Here is a 23,699-nt window from a genome sequence, read left to right on the forward strand (position 1 = left end):
ATAGGAGGCTTCAAAGCCTCCTGACTCGACCAGAGGCGTCCGTTTTGCCGCGACGCAAACGCTCCTGTTAGAACAGCACCATGTGCTGTAATGTGCAGAGTTGGCAGAGGCGTTTGGGAAGCGGTAAAAACGCTTCCCAAACGCCTCTCTGCCGCCTGCACACAAGGCTAGTGTGAACGTAGCCTTAGAAGCAAAGCTAAATTTTAGACAACAAAATCCTAATTAACAAGAATGCAACTACAGGTGAGTCTAATTATTCATTAAACAGGTGCCCAGCAGACAGTTGATTATAAAAGGGAGTTAATTGCAGAAAACCTCTTTCCATTTCATGCTGTCAGCAATGGCACCACCTGGAAGCGAAATGTCACAAGGCCTGAGAAAGAAAATAATTTCTTTACACAAGAAAGTTGAAGGCTACAAGAAGATCAGCAAAACTTTAATTATCAGTCAGAATACTGTAGCAAAAGTAATACAAAACGTTAGCAAAGATGGAACAGCAACCATCTCACAGAGACTGCCAGGCTGTCCACAGAAGTTAACACCTCGACAGAAGCATCTTCTGATGAGAAGGGTTACAGAAAATCACCATGCAAGTGCACTGCAGTTAGCTAAAGAGGTAGAAAGCCAAACTGGGGTGAATTTTTCCCGTGACACAATATGGCATACGCTGCAGAGGAATGGCATGCATGGGTGTCATCCATGATGGAAGCCCCTCCTGAAGCCCATGCACAAAAAAAGCCCACCTAGAATTTACCAGGGCACATGCTTAAAAAGAAGACGACTACTGGGACTCTGTACTGTGAGTGATGAGACCAAGATAAATGTTTTTGGAACTGATGGCTTCAAAGCTGAGGAGTGCAAAGAAAAATACATGGTGCCTACAGTGAAACGTGGTGACAGTGTCCTTTTGTGGGGCTGTATGAGTGTTGCTGGTGTCAGGGAGCTTAATTTCTTTGATGGTATCTTGAATTCACAGATGTACTGCTGTATATTGAAACAGAAGATGCTACATCACTCCGTGCCCTTGGTCGTCGTGCACTTTTCCAACATGACAATGATCCAAAACACACATCTAGGGCCACTGTTGCATTTCTTAAGAAGAACAGGGTAAAAGTGATTCAGTGGCAAAATATATCTCCTGATCTGAATCCAATCAAACACCTATGGGGAATTCTGAAGAGACAAGTTGCGCATTACTCTGCATCCAGACTCTAAAAGAGGTCGTTCTTGAAGAATGGAAAAAGATAGATGTTGCAATATGTCGCCAACTTGTTCATGCCTAGAAATTTTAGTGCTATCCTCACAAATCATGAAGGTCATACAAAATACTACATGTAGTAGTTTTTGTTGTGGGGTGTATTCATTTTTTTCATCAACTAATTTGAGTAAAACTGAAGATTTTGTAATCCAGCTTATATTATTAACTTTACTTTCAAGTAATGAGCTTAACAAATGTTCTATAAAACTCAGTTTTGGAAATTGTACTTGTGTTCATTGAGATATTAATTAAAATTTACTTTTCAAAAGGTGTGTGTGTGTGTGTGTGTGTGTGTGGATAGAGATATATATATATATATATATATATATATATATATATATATATATATATATATATATATATCCGTGTGTATGATAAAGATAGGTGCACATACATGCAGATACCTATCCATTGTGTCATACCATCAGGGAGGCGAGTGGCTCCCAAATTTATTATGCAGCAAGACTACGACACTAAACATGCAGCCACTGTCATTAAGAACGAACTTCAGTGTGAAGAATGTGGAGTCATCGAAGTGATTGTTCGGCCATATAAACCTATATATCATTTTTTTTTTTTTTTTTTGTGGTCTTTGAAGTTGTTACAGAGACAACTGGAAGTGTGTCTGGACTGAGCCTAACATCAGAGCTAAATGAAGAACTGAATGACCTGATCCAGCGTTTTCATAACCAACTGCATGATGTTCAGGTAAGATCGATGTGTTGTCTAAATACAGTGTAATATTTCTCTCATTGCTAATTGTTTAGGACTCCATCTTTCAAATATTGCTCTGCTCTTACAAGTTTTTTTTGTTTTGTTTTTTTAAATCTTGTCATAAAATGTTCAGATTTGACTCTGTTTGGATTTTGGTATTCATTTCTGTTGGTTTTTATCTGTAAGCTGCTCTTTTGGTTTTATTTTTCTTACTTTTAGAGTCCTCCAGTACCAGATAATAGAAGACAAGCAGAGAGCCTTTCTCTTACAAGAGAGGTTTCTCGAAGTTTGAATTCGTCCATTTCTGAACCCGTTTTAGAGGACAGAACTCCACTATTTAGTAAAGTTGGGGTACTGTTGGAAAAGAAACAGAAAATGGACTCTATTTTGGGAGAACTCCACACACTACAAGATCACCATTTAAATAACACTGCATGTGAGTAAAGAACTTCACAGTGATTGTTTTACTATATCTCAGTTTTTGTGTTTGCCTGACCACAAAATAAATAAGACAGCGGCACAGCTCAGGTTTGTCTTTTTAATATTGCAATTGGGTTTTTTTTTTTCTAGAACAATCACGCTTCTCTTGTCTGGCAATCCGATGGATGTGTCTGGGTTTTGCTGTTGCCAGCAGAACGGTACTTGCCTGACTGCATTATGCCAGGTGTAAAGTTTGGTAGCGTGGATTATAATGTGGGGTTGTTTTTCAGTGGTTGAGCTTGGCCCCTTAGTTCCAGTGAAGGGAACTCTTAAGCAGGGGTCCTCAAACTACGGCCCGCGGGCCACATGCGGCCCGCCGAGGCCATTTATCTGGCCCGCCGGAAGGGGCGGGACAGAAAGGGACACTAAGTACAGGGGCGGGCAGGGGGCTGCTGTACCTTACCTGGCTCCGGTCCCAGTCCCACGATGATCCAGTCCAGGAAGCGCTGCTCCTTCATTCACTCCGGCCACTCCCTCACTCCTGCCGCTCGGCTTTGCCTCCTCACCGGTGATTGGGCGCCAGAACTGTAGCTCAGGAAAGTCACACAGGCGGCCAATCACCTGCGAGGAGGCAGAGCCGAGCGGCCCTGCGAACTTCGAGTGGTGGAGAGGCCAGAGTGAAGAAGGACAGCTGACAGGTAAGTGTGCCGTGCTGATGGTGCTGCTGCAACCAGGTATGTTGGCTACAGCAGCACCATGCTGGAAAAGGGGTCAGCAAGTTAGGTGTCATTGGTGTCAGTGGGAGGAATAGTGCCCCATCATTGGTGTCACTGATACTAATGATGGGGCATTATTCCTCCCACTGACACCAATGATGGGGCACCAGGGGCGGACTGACAACTCATGGGGCCCGTGTCCTTGCCCAAACTCAAAAAGCCTATGAAAAAGGTACCAGGGGAATCTCATGGGGCCCCCTGCTGACCCTGGGCCCTCGGGCAGTGCCCGAGTTTCCAAATGGTCAGTCCGCCCCTGTGGGGCATGATTCCTCCCCCCGCTGGCGCCAACGACGGGGCACGATTCCTCCCCCCGCTGACGCCAACGGCGGGGCACGATTCCTCCCCCCGCTGACGCCAACGGCAGGGCACGATTCCTCCCCCCGCTGACGCCAACGACGGGGCACGATTCCTCCCCCCGCTGACGCCAACGACGGGGCACGATTCCTCCCCCCGCTGACGCCAACGACGGGGCACGATTCCTCCCCCCGCTGACGCCAACGACGGGGCACGATTCCTCCCCCCGCTGACGGCAACGACGGGGCACGATTCCTCCCCCCGCTGACGGCAACGACGGGGCACGATTCCTCCCCCCGCTGACGGCAACGACGGGGCACGATTCCTCCCCCCGCTGACGCCAACGACGGGGCACGATTCCTCCCCCCGCTGACGCCAACGACGGGGCACGATTCCTCCCCATAAGACACACTTGGGGGGAAATGTCTGTGCATCTTATGGAGCAGCCAGCCCAGTATTCCCGCCGCCGTTGTATGTTCGCAGTCTCTGGTCCATCTCCTGTACTGTGCCCGCAGTCTCTGGTCCATCTCCTGTACTGTGCCCGCAGTCTCTGGTCCATCTCCTGTACTGTGCCCGCAGTCTCTGGTCCATCTCCTGTACTGTGCCCGCAGTCTCTGGTCCATCTCCTGTACTGTGTCTGCATTTGTTCATAGTTTTTTTTTTTTTTAAACTATAGTACGGCCCTCCAACGGTCTGAGGGACAGTGAACTGGCCCCCTGTTTAAAAAGTTTGAGGACGCCTGTCTTAAGGCGTCGGCATACGAAGACATTTTGGACCATTTCATGCTCCCGACTTTGTGGGAAAAGTTTTTGGAGATGTCCCCTTGCTGTTTCAACATGAAAGTGCACAAAGAAAGGTCCATAAAGACATGGATGAGTGAGTTTGGGGTGGAGGAGCTTGACTGGCCTGCACAGTGTCCTGACTTCAACCTGATAGAAAACCTTTGGGATGAATTAGAGCAGAAACTGCAAGCCAGGCCTTCTCGACCGACATCAGTGTCTGACCTCACAAATACGCTTCTGGAAGAATGGTCAAACATTCCCATAGATACACTCCTAAACCTTGTGGACAGCCTTCCCAGAAGAGTTGAAGCTTTTATAGCTGCAAAGGGTGGGCCAACTCAACATTGCAACCTACCCACAAAGACTGGGATGCCATTAAAGTTCACATGCCTGTAAAGGCAGGCATCCCAATAGTTTTGGCAATATAGTGTATATGTATTGCATGCCTACGAAAAGTTGTTCCTCCCCTACTGGGTATACCCATTGTACTAGCCAATTTTTTTTTTTCTTTTGTTAGGAGTGTGGTTGTAGTAGATCATTTAAGTCCAGGTTTAGTTTTATCTCTGTTTATCTTCAGGATTTTTGAGGTTGGAATAGAATCCAGCTTTTCCTTATGTATATCACATCTAATGTGTGCCCTCTGCTATGCTGCAGTTTTGTTTTTCTCCTTTTCATTTTGTGTTTTATTTTCTCCATTTAAATAGGCTCCCCTCAAAGGGGTGTGGATCAAAGGAGCACAAGTTCAGCTACTTCTGCTACACAGATCTCTGACAATAGGGCTGCAAACAGCCCTGCAGCAGTGGCTGCTTTTCCTTCTGCTAACTCTGTGAATGATAGTGAAGATGAAGAAAATCAAAATCCAGCCGAAAAGCTAAAGTAACTCTTTCTTAGTCTTGATTGCAAAGCGTCAATAATTATAATGTTTGCTGTTATACATGTATAGCTTTCTAAAAATCACTAAACTTGAATGTTTAAAACAGCCCTTTTTAATGAAGTAAAATAGTTTATACATTATTGAATAACAAGTATATTCGTTACCAGGGACATCCAGATAAAGATACATTATGCACATTATTGCTGTAAAGTACTCCTGCAAGGGAGAGTTCCCTTCACTTACTGTCCTATGGCAAATTCTCTCTTAGATAGTGTTATATAAACAAATGTCCCTATTGGAAGCTTTCCCCTCTGTTCCTGTATTGGTGGCAACTCAGAATTTTACTTTCTTTTTATAGTCAAATGTAAAAAGGGTAAGTCTCCCTAATGGGGATGTTTAACTTCTTAATAGCTATGAATTGGTGACATGTTATGCACTAGAATGTGCTGCTTTTGCCATGGCCTGTATAGTCCATGCTTTTTGTATGTTATCCATTGTGAAATGTATATGTACACTTTGTGTACCTACAACAAAAAACACCAAAAAGGATATGCACCTCACAGGCTATCATTGGCAGTATTTATTCTGGACATAAAAAGTATGTGTTGGAACCATACAAAACAATCCATGTGCCCAGTCCAAACCACCCCTCTACCCTTCCTCCCTCAACTCCACCCGATCCCCCCCCCCAACTTACAAACCCAGCACCCCCCAGCCTGACCCCCACCACACTCTAGATCACCCGGATCCACCACCTCCCACTCCTCTCTATATTCCCCTAGTCCCCTTATCCTAGAAAAGCTGGAAAATATCCCCCAAAGAGTCCCTCTGTAGCAGTGCTGAAACTGGTGAAGGATTGTAAGAGTCTGTGATTATGAATACCTGGCTCAAATCCACAATAGAATAATATAGTTCCAATAGGAGTAATGTCGGGTGTAACCCACTTGGTGGTGGAAAGAGCGGAGGGACAACTACAATGCCCCACTTGAGGTGGACCATTTTTATGATAGTGTGCCCAGCCATTCGATGCCGCTGCTCCCTCCAGACCACAGTAGTTCCTCAGAGATCATCCCGGCTACCCCCTGATAGGCACCAGCCTACCAGAATTACGCAGTAAAAAGGTAGCTGATTGACCTGTACACAGCCTGTGTGACGCAGGTGGGTGCCTCCTGTGACAACACAATTTGGAACCTCCCAGGGATAATTCTACTGTATACACCACGTGGGTCCCCCCTACCGATTGGTTGACATACAGGCACATTGCAAAACAGGGCACCGAGCCCCAAAATCTCCTTTTCTATCCGCAATTTTCCCCAAACATGGGCGAAATCCAATCCTTTACCCTTTGTGCCTGGCTGGAGGCCAATCGCTAGTTGTATACATAGGCATAGATATTCATCCTTATAAGAACAGTTGCAAACATGCCCTTTAATGGTGTTTGTATATTCATGGGTTCACTTCTGCTCCTTCTATATTCTCTGCGAACTAGAGTGTCACCTATGGTAGGGGCTTTCTTTGCTATAATCCAGGGTCTTTTCCCCAGTATGTTTGTTAATCTAGCATTAAAATATGCCAGTGCTTGTTTAACACTGACTCTAGCTAGCGTCAATGTGTTCCATACCTGGTGACCAACCCCCGTTTGTCTTGCTTTAATTTCTTTCTATAGTTTCTATTTTGCAGCAACTGTGTCCTGTTTTGTTTTAATGCTTTCACTCTTCCTCTTTCTAACACTAAATTAAGATTCTTTTAATTCTTCGCTCTCAATATAGTAATCGTCTATATTTGATCAATTCCTTCTACTTCTTAAGAATTGTCCATATGGGATCCCTCTAATTTAGTGGCCACAGGTGATGGCTGGTGGCATGGAGAAGAGTATTAATATTATTATACAGGATTTATATAGCGCCAACAGTTTGCTCAGCGCTTTACAATATAAAGGGAGACAATACAGCAACAATACAGTTCAATACAAGAGGGATAGGAGGGCCCTGCTCCTTGGAGCTTACAATCTAGAATTTTCCACCTTGGATTTGCGGAATGTGGTAGTCTCCATTCTGTCTCCTACATTTTTTAAATTTTCAAATCCAGGATTTCCATTTCATATTGATCCACTTTATATGCAAGGAAAATATTTTTATCGTTAAGGTTTAATTCTTGTATAAATGAATGGAACTCATCCACTGATCCTCTCCACACCCACCAGCACATCATCCATATAGCGAACCCACATAGTTACATTTGTGTGATATCTAGGATTCTTATATACTATAGTTTTCTCCCACCAGCCTAAATGCAAACACACGTATGATGGTGCACATGCCATGCCCATCACAACTCCTGTAGTCGGACAGTAAAACTTAACGTCAAACATGAAGAAATTATTGTGGAGTATGAAATCCAGCAATTCCACCAGGAATTCATTTTGTGGACCAGACAAGGGGTTTCTCAATTCCAATCAATCTGTAATGGCCTGGATTTTTTTCTGGTTGGGTATGGACGTGTATAATGACTCCACATCCACCCTTGCCAGAATGCAAACCACCGGGACCTTCAAATATGTCAACTTTATTCAAAGATCCCCTGTGTCCAGGACAAATGAGTGGAATTCTTCCACTAGGTGTCTAATTCTCTTATCCACATAATGTCCCAGGAGTTTGGTAAGGCCACCTACCCCTGAGACAATAGGCCTCCCCAGTGGTCAGGTTACATTCTTATGGACCTTTGGGGTAACCTAGAACATAGGAATATTATATTCTTCTACACTCAGGTAGTCCTGTTCTCCTTTTTTTTTTCTTTTTTTTTTTTTCTTAATCAACCCCACTTCAAAGGCTCTCTCAAGCTTGAAATTAATGTCAGTGACAAGGGCAGGAAAGGGATTATTTACACATTTCATAACACAACTTGTTGTTCAACTGTCTGTACACAACTTCAACATAATCCCTCTCTTTTTCAAATCACCACGTTCCCTCCCTTGTCAGTGGATTTAATAACTACCTCTGTAAGGTCTTTAAGCTCCATAGGGGCTCTACGTTCTACGATGGAGGGTAAAGCAGTAGAAGATATTCCATTCCCAGGACAAGGCTTTGCCCCTGGGGTTTTTATACACTCTTTGTGTCGCTCCGTTTTGACCTTGCTAGTGGTAGGCTTAGATGGGATCTTCAGTTTGAAGTATTTAAACACCTGCTGCATTGCTCTCTTTTTATAATCAAGCAGTATTTACTCAATTTGTATTATTTATTTAAAGCTGAATCTGGGATACCTGCAAAATTTCATCTTTGCTGCTGATCAATATGTATATGAGTGCTTGGTGTTGCTAAAAGAAAAGGAGCCCAGTTAAGTAGAAATCTTTGAAAACGCTGTGATGTCATTGTTCCTGCATCCTTTTAAACAGCACTGGCTGGGACTCCGATGTAGAGATGCAGTTATGGCACATTCTCTCTGAACAGCCCCCACAATTGCAAGCTAGAATTCTCATGATTCCATGGGCTATCTTTTGTGACTGGGTGGGATTACAATGTGAGGTTGTGCTGGGCGGGACAGACCAGAAGTCTCCTTGCTTGTCCCTCAATTTGCACAATGGGAGTTTGATGCCAGGTTCCTGAACACTTGATCAAGCAGCAGTTTGGTGACATTTTGCTTGCTCTAGCACAGAACTACAAAGGGGAAGTTGCTCAATCAATAGCCAGGGGAAATGGCCACCGGTCTTGTAAAAAGAAAATCAGGGTGACACATCATGACTGAGCACTGATTTAATGGAAGATTTGGAAGAGGGAGAACACTTGCATGAAAAGTTTAGTATAATATCATTTTATGTTCAAATAGTCCTGGCTGGAGTTCAACTTTAAGGGTTCCATGTGGTTGTTATGCATTAATGTTCTGAGTGTAATTGCTTCATGGTTCTGCTCACAATCATGTTTCTGGAAGGCCTTGTTTTCTAATCCACTGTGGAGATTTTTGATGCCATTAACATACTGAATTCACTTGCAGCTGTCATCTTTGCCTTTATGTTGTGGATCCAGTTGACTGTTATAATAGCATTTCTTTATGAAGACCCTAAGTCTGTCATTATAGGCTAATGCAATCTCCTGCACATCTGAGAGAAATTAAATATTGAGACTGAGTTTTGAAAAAACCCTGCGGTTTTATTTTTAGAAAACTGAAAGAAGTTCGGAAAAGGCTTAATGAGCTCCGTGACCTTGTCCGCTATTATGAGCAAACATCTGACATGATGACAGACGCTATAAATGAAAACACTAAAGATGAGGATGAGGAGGAAACTGAAGACTCCTGGATTGAATCTGACCAGGAAGTGAACCAACCAGTTATAAACATCAGGTTAAATACAATTTAAATATATAAACTAGAATTATTTGTAAGTTTTCGTCAATGCCATTTGTAATGAGTTTCCTACACCTCTGATTTACACATGCCTTTTAAAGTGACAATTTGGCTTTGTATAGTGAGGGGCTGCCTGAAGACCTATGCAGGGCTACAAGAACTGGTGACACCTTAGTGACTCAAACATGCCCAACAGTAAGAACAGAGCTTGCAGTTTAAATTCCTTAAACCATTAAAAAGTATATCAGCCCAGCATGAAAGTGAGATTTTAAATTGAAGTTCTTACATTTCACCAGTATTGTGTTCCTGTAATTTGTCACTCTAGTTTAGCAGAATAACTTGGTCAAGGATTCATTGCAGACTTTGACAGACCAGTGTATGATCAGTACTGTTCTGAGCAGGTGTTTGCTGTGTTAAAGGCTAAGTTCACCTTTAAAAAAAAAAACAAAAAAAAAACCCAATTTATTTGCCGGTAAAAAATTGTGCACTTTTTTCTTAAGGAACCTGCAGCGTATTGCACCTGTAAACAGCAGAATATGGGGGCAATCTCAGGCTGCTGCAGGCTCTAGGATAGCTGTCTTCTCCCTGTCAGAGATCCTCGGCAATCGCTGGGCGCCGGCTAGTAATCACCGGCCAGGGCCTGGTGATTGACAGCCGCCACTGTGAATGGTGGTGCGGGTAGGGCGCGTGCCTTGCACCTGGAAATGCAAAATCACGTGTATATATACACGTGATTTTGCACACCCGTGCCACTCTGTAGCAGTATATCTGCTATAGGGTGGTCAGGAAGCGGTTAAGCAGATCTTGTTCTGTTCAATAAATATGTTCTAGCAGTGTTTTTGTCTTTATAGTAGAATCTTTGTATAAAAACAAGCAAATGCTACCATAATAATTTTTATTAACAGACATTTTTGCAGGTTTATTTTATTAGAGCTTACATGTTTAGTAATACTATCTGTTTTCACTTCTTTAGGAATCCACAACGTTTGAGTAGCTGGGCAGCAGTGAATAGCATTTCTAACTCGCATTGTGGAAATAATAACAGGGATGAAAGGCCACTTAATACTGAATGTGAAATAAACAACAGGTCTTCGGTTAATTTAAGAACCTTCAATGTGTCCTCTGCATTAGGTATGCATCAGTAGACTGTATTGGCATTCACTGTCTGTGACTTGATATTTCTGACCTTACAACCAGGTCTTGTTAGGAAGTTAGTCTAGATATATATACCACTTTGTCCCTGTCTGCTATTTGTCTTGTGATATAATGCTTGATCTTTTTGTGGGTGCTTTGAATGAACATTAAGTGCACGTTGGAGTGAAGCTCCAGTGAGCATAACTTTATAATTAAACCAACTCATTGTGTAGTTAAATCTGCCCTTAGTATTATGCCTTGTTAAGAATGAAGTGAAGGAACTAGATGTGTACGCTTATTTTTCAAATTGGTTAGATCCCAGGATGTACATTGGTTTTGTATTTATTTATTTTCTTTTTTATGGTCATTACAAAAATGTTATATTTTAAAATACGGCTTAGTACTATGCTTACCCATTTTCATTAGCAGATGGGGCAGTTTGGGTTCTGGATGACCTTGTCCTAGCACTGTGGCGAAGTTTGCTAGTTATGTTAAAGTGTTTCTAAACCCAGGAACCTGCATTCAATATATCTGGTCTCCCAAGATACACAAAACATGGAAATGCAATTATTTTAGTAAATATAAACTTCTAAATACCTTGTCTCATCAGCAGTTAGAGCAGTATTGTGACTTCAGCAGAGCACTGGTTAAAGCTTGTAGAAGGAGTTTTCTTTCTGCTCTAGGAGGATGTGAAACCCTTGACTCTCTGTCTGGACAGTGCTCGTTGGCCCTGTGCTGATCACATGCACTCTCCCAAGAAAATAAAAAAAACCCTCTTTATTAATACACACCAAACTGTGCATGTGACTACGGATTCAGTCTGTATCAGTTGTCATTTCAAAAAGAGGAGGGGCAGAGAAGAAAGGATCTAACAGCCTTTTTACACAATTCAGAGGATTAACCACTTTAGTTCCGCAGTAAGTATAACAAGCGCGCTTTACTGCATACACAGATTTTACTATGGTGGGTTTAGTAATACTTTTTATGAATGTAAGCAGTTTGACTTAAACTAAACTTGTGCCACAAAAAAAATTCCAAGTAAATCTGAGCTTGTAAATGAAAGGTTACCTTATAAGAAAACATAGGTGAATCATAAAATATTTGGCATATGGTATAATCCCTGCTTCCTGATAGTGGTCTCTACATTATTCATTTCATGTTCATTTTCAGCTTTGTTTAGGTTCAGTTCTTTTGTCTTTAAGCCATAATGGCCATTATTTTAAACCAGCTGAAATAAAAAATAAAAAAATTAATTTGACTGAATTGACTTTGTTGAGCCAGGGTTAATGGCTTTCCCTCCCATTGTAGAATGCCTGTACAATAGGGAATCTAGAGATGAAGAACAACATCTCAATGTTGATTTGGATGATGATGATGATGATGATAATGATGATGATGATGAAGAAGATGAAGATGCAGATGATGACCAGGAGAGTGTGGTGTCTCTATCAAGTCGGAGTAGTGTCACTGAAGAGGCCCAAACTGCTGAATATGAGGAAAAATTCAACCGTCTTATTGCAGCCAAACACAAACTTAAACAACTTCAGGATCTTATTGCAATGGTGTGTTTATATTTGTTATTATTTCAAGTTGTATCTTTGGGAAGGACCAAGTCTAATATATATGTAGAGGGTAAGAGTAGGCATGTTGTATTACAAAAGCAAAAAAGAAAGGTGTCTGTTAACAGTGAGGCAGTTTTTGATTCCAGTAAACTGAAATGTGGATGCTAACTGTGGGTTAACTACATCATTGGTGAACTTTACACTGTCTGTTTAAATACACTTGCATTTTTCTTTTTAAATGCTACTTCTTTAAAGTACATCTTTGACCAAGGAATGGACATTCAAATATTTACCTATTGTCAACTAGCAGTAAATGAGCTTTAAAGTGTTTTTTACACCAGTATTTCATATTGCTCATATGTGTCTGTGTAACAATTTACTTTCATAAAAACATTATCCTGTTCTTGCATTGCTTCCTTTTTTGTTTTTTCCTTTCCTGTTTCAAACTGACCATGCTGGGGCATGGAAGCACATCCATTACAGCGTGGTCCATTTGCTTCTTTGCTTTCCACCTGGGAGCACTGCCTGTTCGTACTCCAGTGGACAGACTTTTGCTTGTCTGCCCCCTGCGCAGTTTTTTTACAAGGAAGGTCATTGTATTGCTGTTTCTCTGCCTCCTGCTGACACTCCCTCATCACAGTGTGTTCCTGTGTCTGTATTTTGCACTGGACTGTATACTTTAAGATGTTCAGTTCATTTTCTTGCTAAAACAGCCACAGCCTGTCTCCTGTCAGTTGCAGGCTGAGACTCTTTCTGTGGAAGCAGTAGTCTTATTTGAGATGTCTGATACACCTCCCCCTCCCCCCGTTATTCAGTTACAATCGGTAAACCTCATGCTCCATGCTGATTGGCAAGCTCTTGAAATAACTGGAGAGGGGATGTTGGACCTCTGCAAAAGGGATCACAGAGAGCAAAGGTCCTTTTCTGCAATATATTAGCAGGGGACATGTTTTTCTGCTTATACTGTGGCTACTTTCTAAAGCAAATGTGTCAAGCACAAGGCCCATCAGACTATTTCATGTGAACCTCGCAACTCTCCTGCAGCTGCCATCATCTGCTACAGGAGGGTGCGTGAGCTCTGTGCTGGTCTGCACCTGCCCTTCACAGCTTAAGAGTTAATGTGATATTAAAATTCCTTGTTTATTTTAAAAAAAATATATATATATTTTTATACTTACCAGCTCTGTCCAATAGTTTTGCACAGAGCATACCCGATCCTCCTCTTCTCGGGTTCCTTGTAGGCGCTCTGAGCTCCACCCACTCAAAATGATATCTGAGCAAGCTGCTTGCTTTGGGGGCATGCATGCTTGCTTCTGAGCCCTACCTTGTGTGCCCATAAGGCACACAGAATGGGGCTCACCCCAGCCTCGGCTCTTGTGTACATCTCTGGTTTGAGATTGGGCTCAGGTATGTATTTAGGGGGGCTGCAGAGGAAAAAACCTTCTGCCTTTGCAACCACTTTAGGTTATTACTAAAATTTAGTAATAATCAAATGCTTAGGCAATTATTTAAAATAATAAATAGTGGATATATTTATATTGTCTTACAGACCTTTTTTTTAGGGTAACCATAATGCTGATGGTGTTCAAGATTAAATTGAATTTGACACCCCTGTTCTAAAGAAAACAACTCTAGCACTTTGCACACTTTTGTTTTAATGAAATGCATTTTATGGATTTACAGGGTTCAATTGCTCTTTAAAATAATTCCTCACTAACCTCTGTAGCTGCAGGCATGTGGAGCAATTTGCCCTCAGTTTTCATCAGAAACCCTTTCAATTCAGCAGCTCAGCTCATTTTGCCCCCAGTCCTAGCAATGACTTGGCAGCCTGCCAGCTTTCTAAACTCTGGTGCAAGCACAGAACATGTGCATGGGAAAAGGGAGGGTAGAGTTCTGAGCTTGAGGGTTTATTTTAAAGCTTATTTACGGCATATTAAGTATATGAAAATATTTTAATGTCCTAAGTCTGGCTACAGTCCTACTTTTTACAGAAGTACACCTCTTCTGACCTGTGAAGTATTGTATAGGTTTTAGATTTGTGCTTTAAGGAGAACCAAGATTAATGTAAGTTGGATAAATAGTCTTGATTACAAATCTGTGTGAATGTTGAGGATGGATTATGTCACATTAAAAAAACTCCCAACAGTTGTAGAATAAATTCATTTTTAGGAATATTTAGCAAATGACATGCACAGTCGTACTGCAGTGAAATAAAAATGTATATATTAAAACCATTAATCATTTTTGCATCTGTTGTACACTTTGCATAATTTATTGTGTTTTTTGCTGAATATTAACTTTTTACATATTTATAGCACTGCACATAATACACTGGAAAGTTTATATTGATATAAGTAATATAAACAAAAATGTATTCAATATGTAACTTTGTAATGAAAAAATAGGACTTTTTTTGTTGTAGATTGTTACTTTACGACTGCTGACAGATATGAAAGACATACTCACAGCAGATTCTAGTACTTTCTGCTTCCTTGAATGCAAAGGAATCTAATCTGCCAAAGCTTTAGCACTTCCACAGTGCTGAACATTGACTGCCCACTCCAAATCTTCACACATTCTACTGGCTAGTTAGGCAGCCATCACCATAGTGCTTGGTTAGTAGGAATGTGTGCTGACTGAATGGAGTATAAAGCTTCAACATTGTTTTGGCAGTGTCTGCATTTTGCCCAGTGAGAGTGGCCTGTCATTGAGGTGAGGTAGGGGATGCTACTGAAATCTGCTACTGGCTATATCTATGCATATCTATACCAGCTGTCATTGTTAAAGTGACAGAATGCCTTTAAAGTGCATCTTTAAGAACATTAATTTTTTCCAGCATCTTTTCCTTAGTTTTTCCTATGTAATGATAAATTAAGATGTTTTTTTTAGAAAAAATGTCTGACAGTCAAACCTTTCCAAAGCAATAAGGTAATTTTTGTGTTTAAAATGTAACTAAAGGCAAGGGAGGGTTATAAGCATTGTCAGTTGGTTTTAGTCATCTGCATCAAATTGGGCGAGTTTTCCTTTCACACATGGCCCAGGGTTGCTGATAAACCTGGAATTTCAATCTGTTTTTCAGTTAAGAAGATGAGTGTCAAGTTAATGTTTTTTCTCTTTCCTTAGTATGATGGTGATACAGAGTCTGAGACAATGGCAGCTGAGAGGTCTGCCAGTGGAAGTCATTCCTTACCAGAGGAATCAAACCCTAAACAACAACCAAATAACACACGAGCCAATGTGTCTAAAACACAAAAGGATGTAGCTCTTAAAGAACAAGCAAGGTAATTCATATTTACATATTTTGTGTAAAGACAACTTTGCTGGTGCTCTTTGCTAACCATTTATATATTGCAGGGAGAAATTTTATGAATCTAAGCTACAGCAGCAGCAGAAAGAGCTGAAACAGTTACAGGAAGAAAGGAAGAAGCTTATTGAAATTCAAGAAAAAATTCAGACTTTAAGAAAGGCATGCCCTGATCTACAGGTTAGTAAAATACAAAACTGGTTTGTGGAAAGACATTTCTATCTGTTTTGTCATCTCCACAATTGGAGAAACGCAATGAGCATGAGTGGGCTGGGCAGGTTTGGCTGTATCATATTCCTTATCCTCAGTTGTGCGCAGCAGTGTAGATCATCACTTTTCACACATTCAGGACACTGCCACATTTGCCTGAAGGATTACTTTACCTTTGCAGTAAACATTGTAGTGTAGTCAAGGGGCCTAAGCAGCTTAGAAACCATTATGAAGGGTATAGAGATAATAATGGTTTCAAATTGCATACCTGTAGGTCAACCCCAGCTTCCACAGTGTCCAGGTGAAAAAAACAACAGTTTTGCATTGTGTGTGTTCTCTTCGCCATCCTGCATATAAGCCAGAGCATATGGCATGTTGAGCAGCTCAAGTAATAGTAATTGCTCACCCACAAATCCACACATGCACAGTGTTCCCCTGGATGGTTCTCCTTCATCCTCCTATTACACTAAATTGTGAATTAGCGTGTTAAATTGTGAGAAACGTAGTTCTCTCCATACATTCTCCTGTTGCACATGCTGATTGGGATCTATCGCAAGTTTAGTTGCTGCAGAGATTACCACTTGACTTATGAAGATTTACCGCCCTTTCTGACCAGGACATTTTTCTGTGATACTACACTGCATTATTGCACTGACAATTGCGCGGTCATAAATTTAAATTTTGTCTTTTTTTTTGTCACATGTAGAGCTTTCTTTTGGTGATATTTGATCACCTCTGGGTTTTTATGTTTTGCGCTATAAACATAAAGGTGCGCAGGTATTGGATGAAATCACTATGGTCTGTTGTGGTCTTTCTGTACCATGGCGACTTCTCAGCTTTGATCGATATTAACCACTTGCCATCCTGAGGATTTACCCCCCTTAATAACCAGGCCTCTTTTTGCTGTTCGGCTCTGCACTATTTCATCTGATAATTGCACGGTCATGCAGTGCTGTACCCAAACGAAATTTACATCCTTTTTTTCACACAAATAGAGCTATCTTTCGGTGGTATTTGATCACCTGTGCGCTTTTTATTTCTCATGCTATAAACAGAAAAAGACCGAAAATTTTGAAGAAAGACTTTTTCGGCTATATTTTCGGCTATAAACAATATATTGTAAGTTCAAAGTTGGTCATAAATTTATGCCAAAATGTATTCTGCTACATGTTTTTGGTTAAAGTCCCAATAAGTGTATATTGATTGCTTTGTGTGAAAGTTATGGCATCTACAAACTATGGTATAGATAATGGGATTTACACAGCTTTTACTTTCTGACTACCCATCACATTTCTTGACGTGCTTAAGTACTTGGACAGTACAACCCCTCCCCCGAAATGACCCCTTTTTCGGAAACTGGACACCCTTAACTATCTGCTGAAAGGCGTATTGCGCCCATGGAAGTTTTTTTTTTTTCTCTTTCCACAAGCTTTTGGAAAATAAGTTTGTTTTTTTTTGTTTTTTTTTTAACACAGAGTTGTTAATTAAATTTATATTTTTCTCACACAAGCCATGGGTATATGTGGAATTACACCCCAAAATACATTCTGCTACTTCTACCGAATATGGGGATACCACATGTGTGAGACTTTTTGGGAGCTTAATCACATACAGGAGCCTGAAATCCAATGACCACTTTGAAAGCCTGATGGTACGTAACTTCCTCATTTCACTTCCTCACTACCTATCACAGTTTCGGAGGCCCTGAAATGCCAGGATAGCACCAAACCCTCCCAAATGACCTCTTTTTGAAAAGTAGACACCCCAAGGAATTTAAAAAGAGGCATGCTGAGTATTTTACGGATCTCATTTTTTCTTCCAAAGTTTTGAAATATAAAAAAAGAAAAACATTTTTTTTTTTCATGTTCCAAAAACTTGTGGCAAAAAACGAGATCTGCAAAATACTCACCATGGTTCTTATCAAATTCCTTGGGGTGTCTACTTTCCAAAAAGGGGTCATTTGTGGGGGGGGGTGGTATCCTGGCATTTCAGGGCCTCCGAAACTGTGATAGGTAGGAAGTGTAATGAGGAAATAAAGCCCTTTATCCGCCTCCCGCCCGCCATATACGTAAATGACGGGCGTAAGGTGGTTCTCTCGTTTTGGGAGGACATCATATGAAGTCCTCCGATTCTAACCGCGCGTGTGCAAGTCCGGGGGCGCTTAGCACGGTGATCAGTGGTGTGCTGTGTCCCTTGGACACAGCGTATCACCGATCAACAGAAAGCCGAAGACGTCGGCTCGGTAATGTAATCAGCTGTGTCCAATCACATCTGATCGCATGTAAATAAGGAAATGCCAGTTATCTGCATTTCTCTCAGAGGGGACATCTACCACTGATCATCAGGGCACTGATGATCAGTGTGCCCTGATGTTCAGTGTAGCCCCAGCAGTGCCACCTGTCAGTGTCCATCAATGCTACATATCAGTGCCTACCAGTGCACATCAATGCCACATATCATTGCCCATCTGAGCCGCCTATCAGTGCCAGTCAGTGCTACCTATCAGTGCTGCCTATCAGTGGCCATCAGTGATGCCTGTCAATGCCCATCTGTGCCACCTACCAGTGCCTCCTCATCCGTGCCCTTCAGTGCAGCCTATCAGTGCAGCCTCATTAGCGCACATCAGTGAAGGAGAAAAATCACTTATTTACAAAATTATATAACAAAAACTAAGAAAAAAAACATTTTTGTTTTTTTGTTTTTTAATTTTCAGATTTTGGTTTGTTTAGCAAAAAATAAAAAACCCAGAGGTGATTTAAATACCACCAAAAGAAAGCTATCTGTCTGGAAAAAATTATAATAATTTCATATGGGTACAATGTTGCATGACCGCACAAAGTGTCATTCAAAGTGTGACAGCGCTGAAAGCTGAAAATTGGCCTGGGCAGGAAGGGGGTATAAGTGCCCGATTAGGCAAGGGGTTAAAAAAGCCTTAAGGTGCTTATTGGATTTTGGGGTCCTGTACTTGGCTAGACTGCCAATAAGTCTCTCATATGTGGTACCCCCATACTCGGGAAAAGTAGCAGAATGTATTTTGGGGAGTAATTCCATATATACCCATGGCATTTCTGAGCAATAAATCATTTAAGTGACAATTTTGTATGTGTGTGTGTGTATATATGTATGTGTATATATATATATATATATATATATATATATATATATATATATATATATATATAATGTATGTATGTATATATATATATGTGTATATATATATATATATGTGTGTGTATGTATGTGTATATGTGTATATATATATTTGTAATTTTTCAAAAACTTTTGGTAAAAAAATAAATTCTTTTGACTCACATGCCTCTCAACAAATAGTTTGGGGTGTCTACTTTCCAAATAGGGGTCGTTTTGGGGGGTGGGGGCATTTTATTCCCAGCATTAGACGTTTATACCACACATCACTCGCTCTTCTTACCACCACTTTTTTGTTTACATGAAAAAAAGTCTGTATTTTTTTTGCTAGGAAATTACTTTGAACCCCCAAACATTCTATATATTTTTTAAAGCAGACACCATAGTGAATAAAATAATACATTTTTAATATCATAGGCAACGCTTTACAAACCTTTACAAGCTACCATTTTAGATTTACAGAGGAGGTCTAGTGCTAGAATGACTGCCCTTGATCTGACATTTGCAGCAATACCTCATACGCATGGTGCAACCGCTGTTTACATTCTGGCACAGGGTCAACGCTTGCACACATGGGGGGGGGGGGGGGGGTTTGAGAGTGCTTTTTTTTTTTTTTTTTCTTTTTTTTTTTTACACTGTCCCTTTTCATTTTTTAAATTTTTTTTCTATCACTTTTAATGCTATCACAGGAAATTCAAATATCCTCGATGGGCATTGTCATATATTCTTTTTTGAGAAATGTGGGGTCTATCAGACTCTAAATCTTTCCTCTGCCCTTACATTATCTAATCTCACCAAGATCGGTGTGGTCAGATGCTTTCCCAATTTTCAAATGGCGCTGTTTATATCCTGCAAAACTGAAGTGATAAAATGCTCGTAGCTTCCGATTTCTTAGACTATAGAGATGATTGACACCATTCCAGTCACCAATCAGCTCTATGGTTCACTGCCAGAAACACCGGCTGCGTTCTCAGGTTCCCCCGATGGCACGGGACTGCCCTAGAAGGCTGTGGAAGGCAGCGGGGGAGGGGGGACATTGTCTCTTGCTGGTTGTGAAAGCAATCCTGCAGCTAATTAGCCACTAGGATTGCTTTTACATCGATCACTGGCTGCAAAAAAAGATACCAGGATGCTTGCAGCTGTAGTATTCAAAGTCCAGTGATGTACCAGTACGTTGCTGGTCCTTGTTGTGTATATATGCTATGTTTTATTTATTTTTTGGTATGCAGCCTGTGGACTGAATGAAAAGAGAAAAAATCTCTGCCAGAAAAAGTGCATGGTATGCCCACCATTAGAATATACCACCCTGCATCCACCCACTTCTAATGGTGGGCACACATTAGGTCGTGCGGTGCCACATGCACCATTTCCAAGATTGTACGAATGTCTAAATAGTGGCACGCTTGAATAAAAATTGTCCACGTATAAGTGGTACCCCATATGGAAAAAGGGTGACCCCAAGTCCCAAACTATCTTGCTACTACTCCCCATGTAGTCTGGGCATCCAGGGGCTCCACGTGACTATCTTTTCCCTCATAAATCCGAAACCTATAAGTATAGCCTGTTGTCCTCTCACAGGTCTTTTACATCTTCTACATCTTGGCCCCATATCTGGCACGCTTGCTGGGGAGAAATTGTTTGGATGCAAATGTTTGGATGCAAGGCGGCCAGAAAAATGAATGAGGGACTCAACAATGCAGATTTTTTGCTGGGGAGTATAGACATTTTGGATCTCAGAACGACTGTTCAGACACTATAGTAGCAATGGAGGTTTATTTTGTATGAGTGTGTTCCTGACAATCAAGGGGTTAGATGTGTTTACTGGTATACTGAAGGGCAATCTGACGCTATCTGGGAGGGGCGTGAAAAGCATGGGAGCGCGAATCACGTATATATACGTGCTTTTGCGCATCCGTGCCGCCCTGTAGCAGTATTCCTGCTATAAGCCGGTCAGGAAGCATTACAGCACTGCTTTACTTTAACAATTGTGCGGTCATGCAATCCTGTACCCAGATTAAATTTACATCCTTTTTTTTTCCCCCACGAATTGAGCTTTTTTCGATGGTATTTGATTGCCTTTGCGTTTTTTACTTTTTGCGCTATAAAAAAAAAAGGCTGACAAACAATATTTTGGACTTTTTGCTATTAAACATGTCCAATAAAAAAAATTTTTAAATCCATTTTCGTCATAAATTTAATCCAAGATATATTCTGCGACATGTCTGCTAAATAAAATCCCAATAGGTGTAAATTATTTGGTTTACGCAAAAGTTATAGCGTTTACAAATGGTGGTATAGATACTGGATTTGTTTTTTTTTACACTAATATGACCGATCAGCAACTTATAGCGGGACTGGGCGGACATTTTGACACTGGGGTGAACTGACTTGGTGTCACTGACATCCCGGGTGACACCAATACAGTGATCAGTGCTAAAAAAAAAAAAAGAAAAGCACTGACACTGTACTAATGGCATTGGGCAGGAAGGGGTTAACAATGAGGGGCAATGAAAAATTTACTAGGGGGCGTGTGCTTCACTGAAAGCACACTGATTGGGATGGCTCTGCTCAGCCATCCCGAGCAGTGTGCCCAAACTGACAGGGAGGAGGGCTGTTGGTAAACAATGCAGTCCTCCTCCCTGTCGGTGATCACCAGTAATCACCGCCTGGGACCCGGTGATTGATACCTGGGGTCGCGATCGGCGGCGTGGGTAGGTCGTGCGCGTCCCGGACCTGGAAATGCAGAATCACTTGTATGTATTCCTGATCCTGAGCACAGGGGTCGCCCTGTTGCAGTAAATTTACTGTGGGCAGCCCTTAAACGGTTAAGGATGCATACCTCTTCATCACCATCTCTCACAATCATCGGTGCTTTCTTAGGGTTGCAGTAGGGGAGCAACATTGAAAGTTTGTGCTGCCTCCTTTTGGTCTGGCATCTGTACCTTGGGTGTTCACCCACATTCTGACATTAGTACTGGCTTTTCTGCACATACAAGAGACCTTGAATGTGACGACGAGATCAAGATTCAAACCTTGGAGGAATTTTGATGGACCCTGAAATTGTGCAAGTCTGCCCTACTCCCTTGATCTCGCTTGGACTATCTGGAAATTTATTCTGGATACCAAAGAGGGAACAGTTTGTCTTCCAGAAAAGATCCAGAAGAAGCTCCATTTTCATATCACCCAATTGGCCTCCCTTTAGCTCATGTCCAGGGTCCTAGGTCTCATTGTTGCTTCCTTTGAAGCAGTAGTGTCAATGCAACATCACACCAGAACTCTAAAGAGGAAGATTTTGACAAAACAGAACAAGCTTCTTAGTTCTGAGTTTTCTGGACAGGACAAAGTTTTCAACTTCCCATCAAACGAAGGAGTCCTTAGACTGCTGGCTATGGTGCCTGCTAATATTGACTGGAAAATCCTTTCTTTCTCTGTTGGAAGATCCTCGGAACTGATGCCAGTCTGTTTTGCTGGGGAGGAGTACTGGGTCTAAGTTCAAGGCAAATGGACCCAGAAAGCGTCAAAACTCTCCATCATCCTTTTGGATCTCAGAACGATTTGTTTCTTTCTCCCTTTCATTGGACATCCTTTCTCTTGGATTGCCTGATCTGGGTACAATCAGTGCCAAAGTAATGGCCTATATCTATCACCAGGGAGGTACAAGGAGTTAGCAAGAAACTATGGAAGTTTTTCAGATCCCAGATTGGGACGGAACATTACGTGGTTCACATTTTGGGAGTGAACAGCAGGCAGGAATAATTATCAAGGCAGGAAATGGCAAAAAGCAGAGCGCTGAGGCAATACCAAGCAAAGAACACCTTTTATTGAAAGCAGCATGTCAAAAATCACCAATCTGCCAGTGGTAAGTAACACAGCAGGTTGAGAAATCAGAGGTGGTCAGCTGGAGGTACAGAGAGTCAACGGATGGCCTCCAGGCTTGTAACAGCAGGGGATCCAAAGCATCAGCAGATAGTATAGAGAATGAGTCAGAGTCTCCATCAACACTCTGAAATTGACAGCTATCATAATACTTTGGTGATTTCGGGAGGGGACTAGCATCTGTTTCAAGGAACTCAACCCTCTTTTTCAAATGCATAGGAAAACCTGGAAGCTAAAGGATTAAATAGCCGGTAGAGCAGGCAAAGGGGAGGGGAAGGCACAGAGACCGAGTTGGTGCATTTTCGGCAGTATCTCAGTAATACAGTACACAAGCACAGTATGCATAAGTCTGGTAACATTTCTAAACTACAATGCTAGAACACGCTACATTGGCAAAAATCAAAGAAAACGATGACAAAGATGACATATTAAAACCATGATATAGTGAGCAACTACAGTTGTTAGGTCCATGTATATTTGGCCACAGGCCCAATTGTATTTTTTTTCTTTTCAGGTATTTACCAAAATATATTCAAGCTATAGTTATATAATGGATATGGGCTGAAAGTGCACACTCTCAGGTTTAATTTGAGGAGGAAGGGTTTAGGAATTACAGCTCTTTGGATTAGCCAACCCCCCCCCCCCCTTTTTGAAGGGACCAAAAGTAATTGGACAATTGAATCAAAAGGTATTTCAAGGCCAGGTGTGGGCTACTCCTTCTTTTTTTTTTTTTTTTATTTCTTCATCAGTTAAGCAGGTAAAAGGTCTGGAGTTATTTCTAAGTGCGGTATTTGCATTTGGAATCTATTGCTGTATACTTACATAATGCGTTCAAAGGAGCTATCCATGCAAGTGAAACAGGCCATTTTAAGACTTCAAAAATGAAGCAAATCCATCAGAGAGATAGCAGCAACACTAGGAGTTGCCAAATCATCAGTTCTGTACATTCTGAGGAAAGAAGAATGCACTGGTGAGCTCAGCAACATAAAAAGGCATGGATGTCCATGGAA

At 41.5% G+C, this 23,699-nt stretch overlaps 1 protein-coding gene across 7 annotated transcripts in view; it reads left to right on the top strand.

Annotated features, from left to right (window-relative positions):
- The window catches only part of PCM1 (pericentriolar material 1), a 173,136-nt gene that overhangs the window by 68,513 nt on the left and 80,924 nt on the right, over window positions 1-23,699 (top strand). For all 7 annotated transcript variants that reach the window (XM_089669565.1, XM_089669561.1, XM_089669566.1 and 4 more), the window contains exons 6-13: window positions 1,857-1,966; window positions 2,192-2,408; window positions 4,949-5,120; window positions 9,271-9,453; window positions 10,430-10,587; window positions 11,899-12,152; window positions 15,276-15,433; window positions 15,507-15,636. In XM_089669565.1, coding sequence (XP_089525691.1) covers window positions 1,857-1,966; window positions 2,192-2,408; window positions 4,949-5,120; window positions 9,271-9,453; window positions 10,430-10,587; window positions 11,899-12,152; window positions 15,276-15,433; window positions 15,507-15,636 — 1,382 coding nt within the window. The remainder of the gene's footprint in view (window positions 1-1,856; window positions 1,967-2,191; window positions 2,409-4,948; window positions 5,121-9,270; window positions 9,454-10,429; window positions 10,588-11,898; window positions 12,153-15,275; window positions 15,434-15,506; window positions 15,637-23,699) is intronic.

The sequence above is a fragment of the Staurois parvus genome, unplaced genomic scaffold (genome assembly GCF_062004578.1).
Source record: "Staurois parvus isolate SC_StPar_1 unplaced genomic scaffold, SC_StPar_1.0 ptg000080l, whole genome shotgun sequence".
Lineage (NCBI taxonomy): Eukaryota > Metazoa > Chordata > Amphibia > Anura > Ranidae > Staurois > Staurois parvus.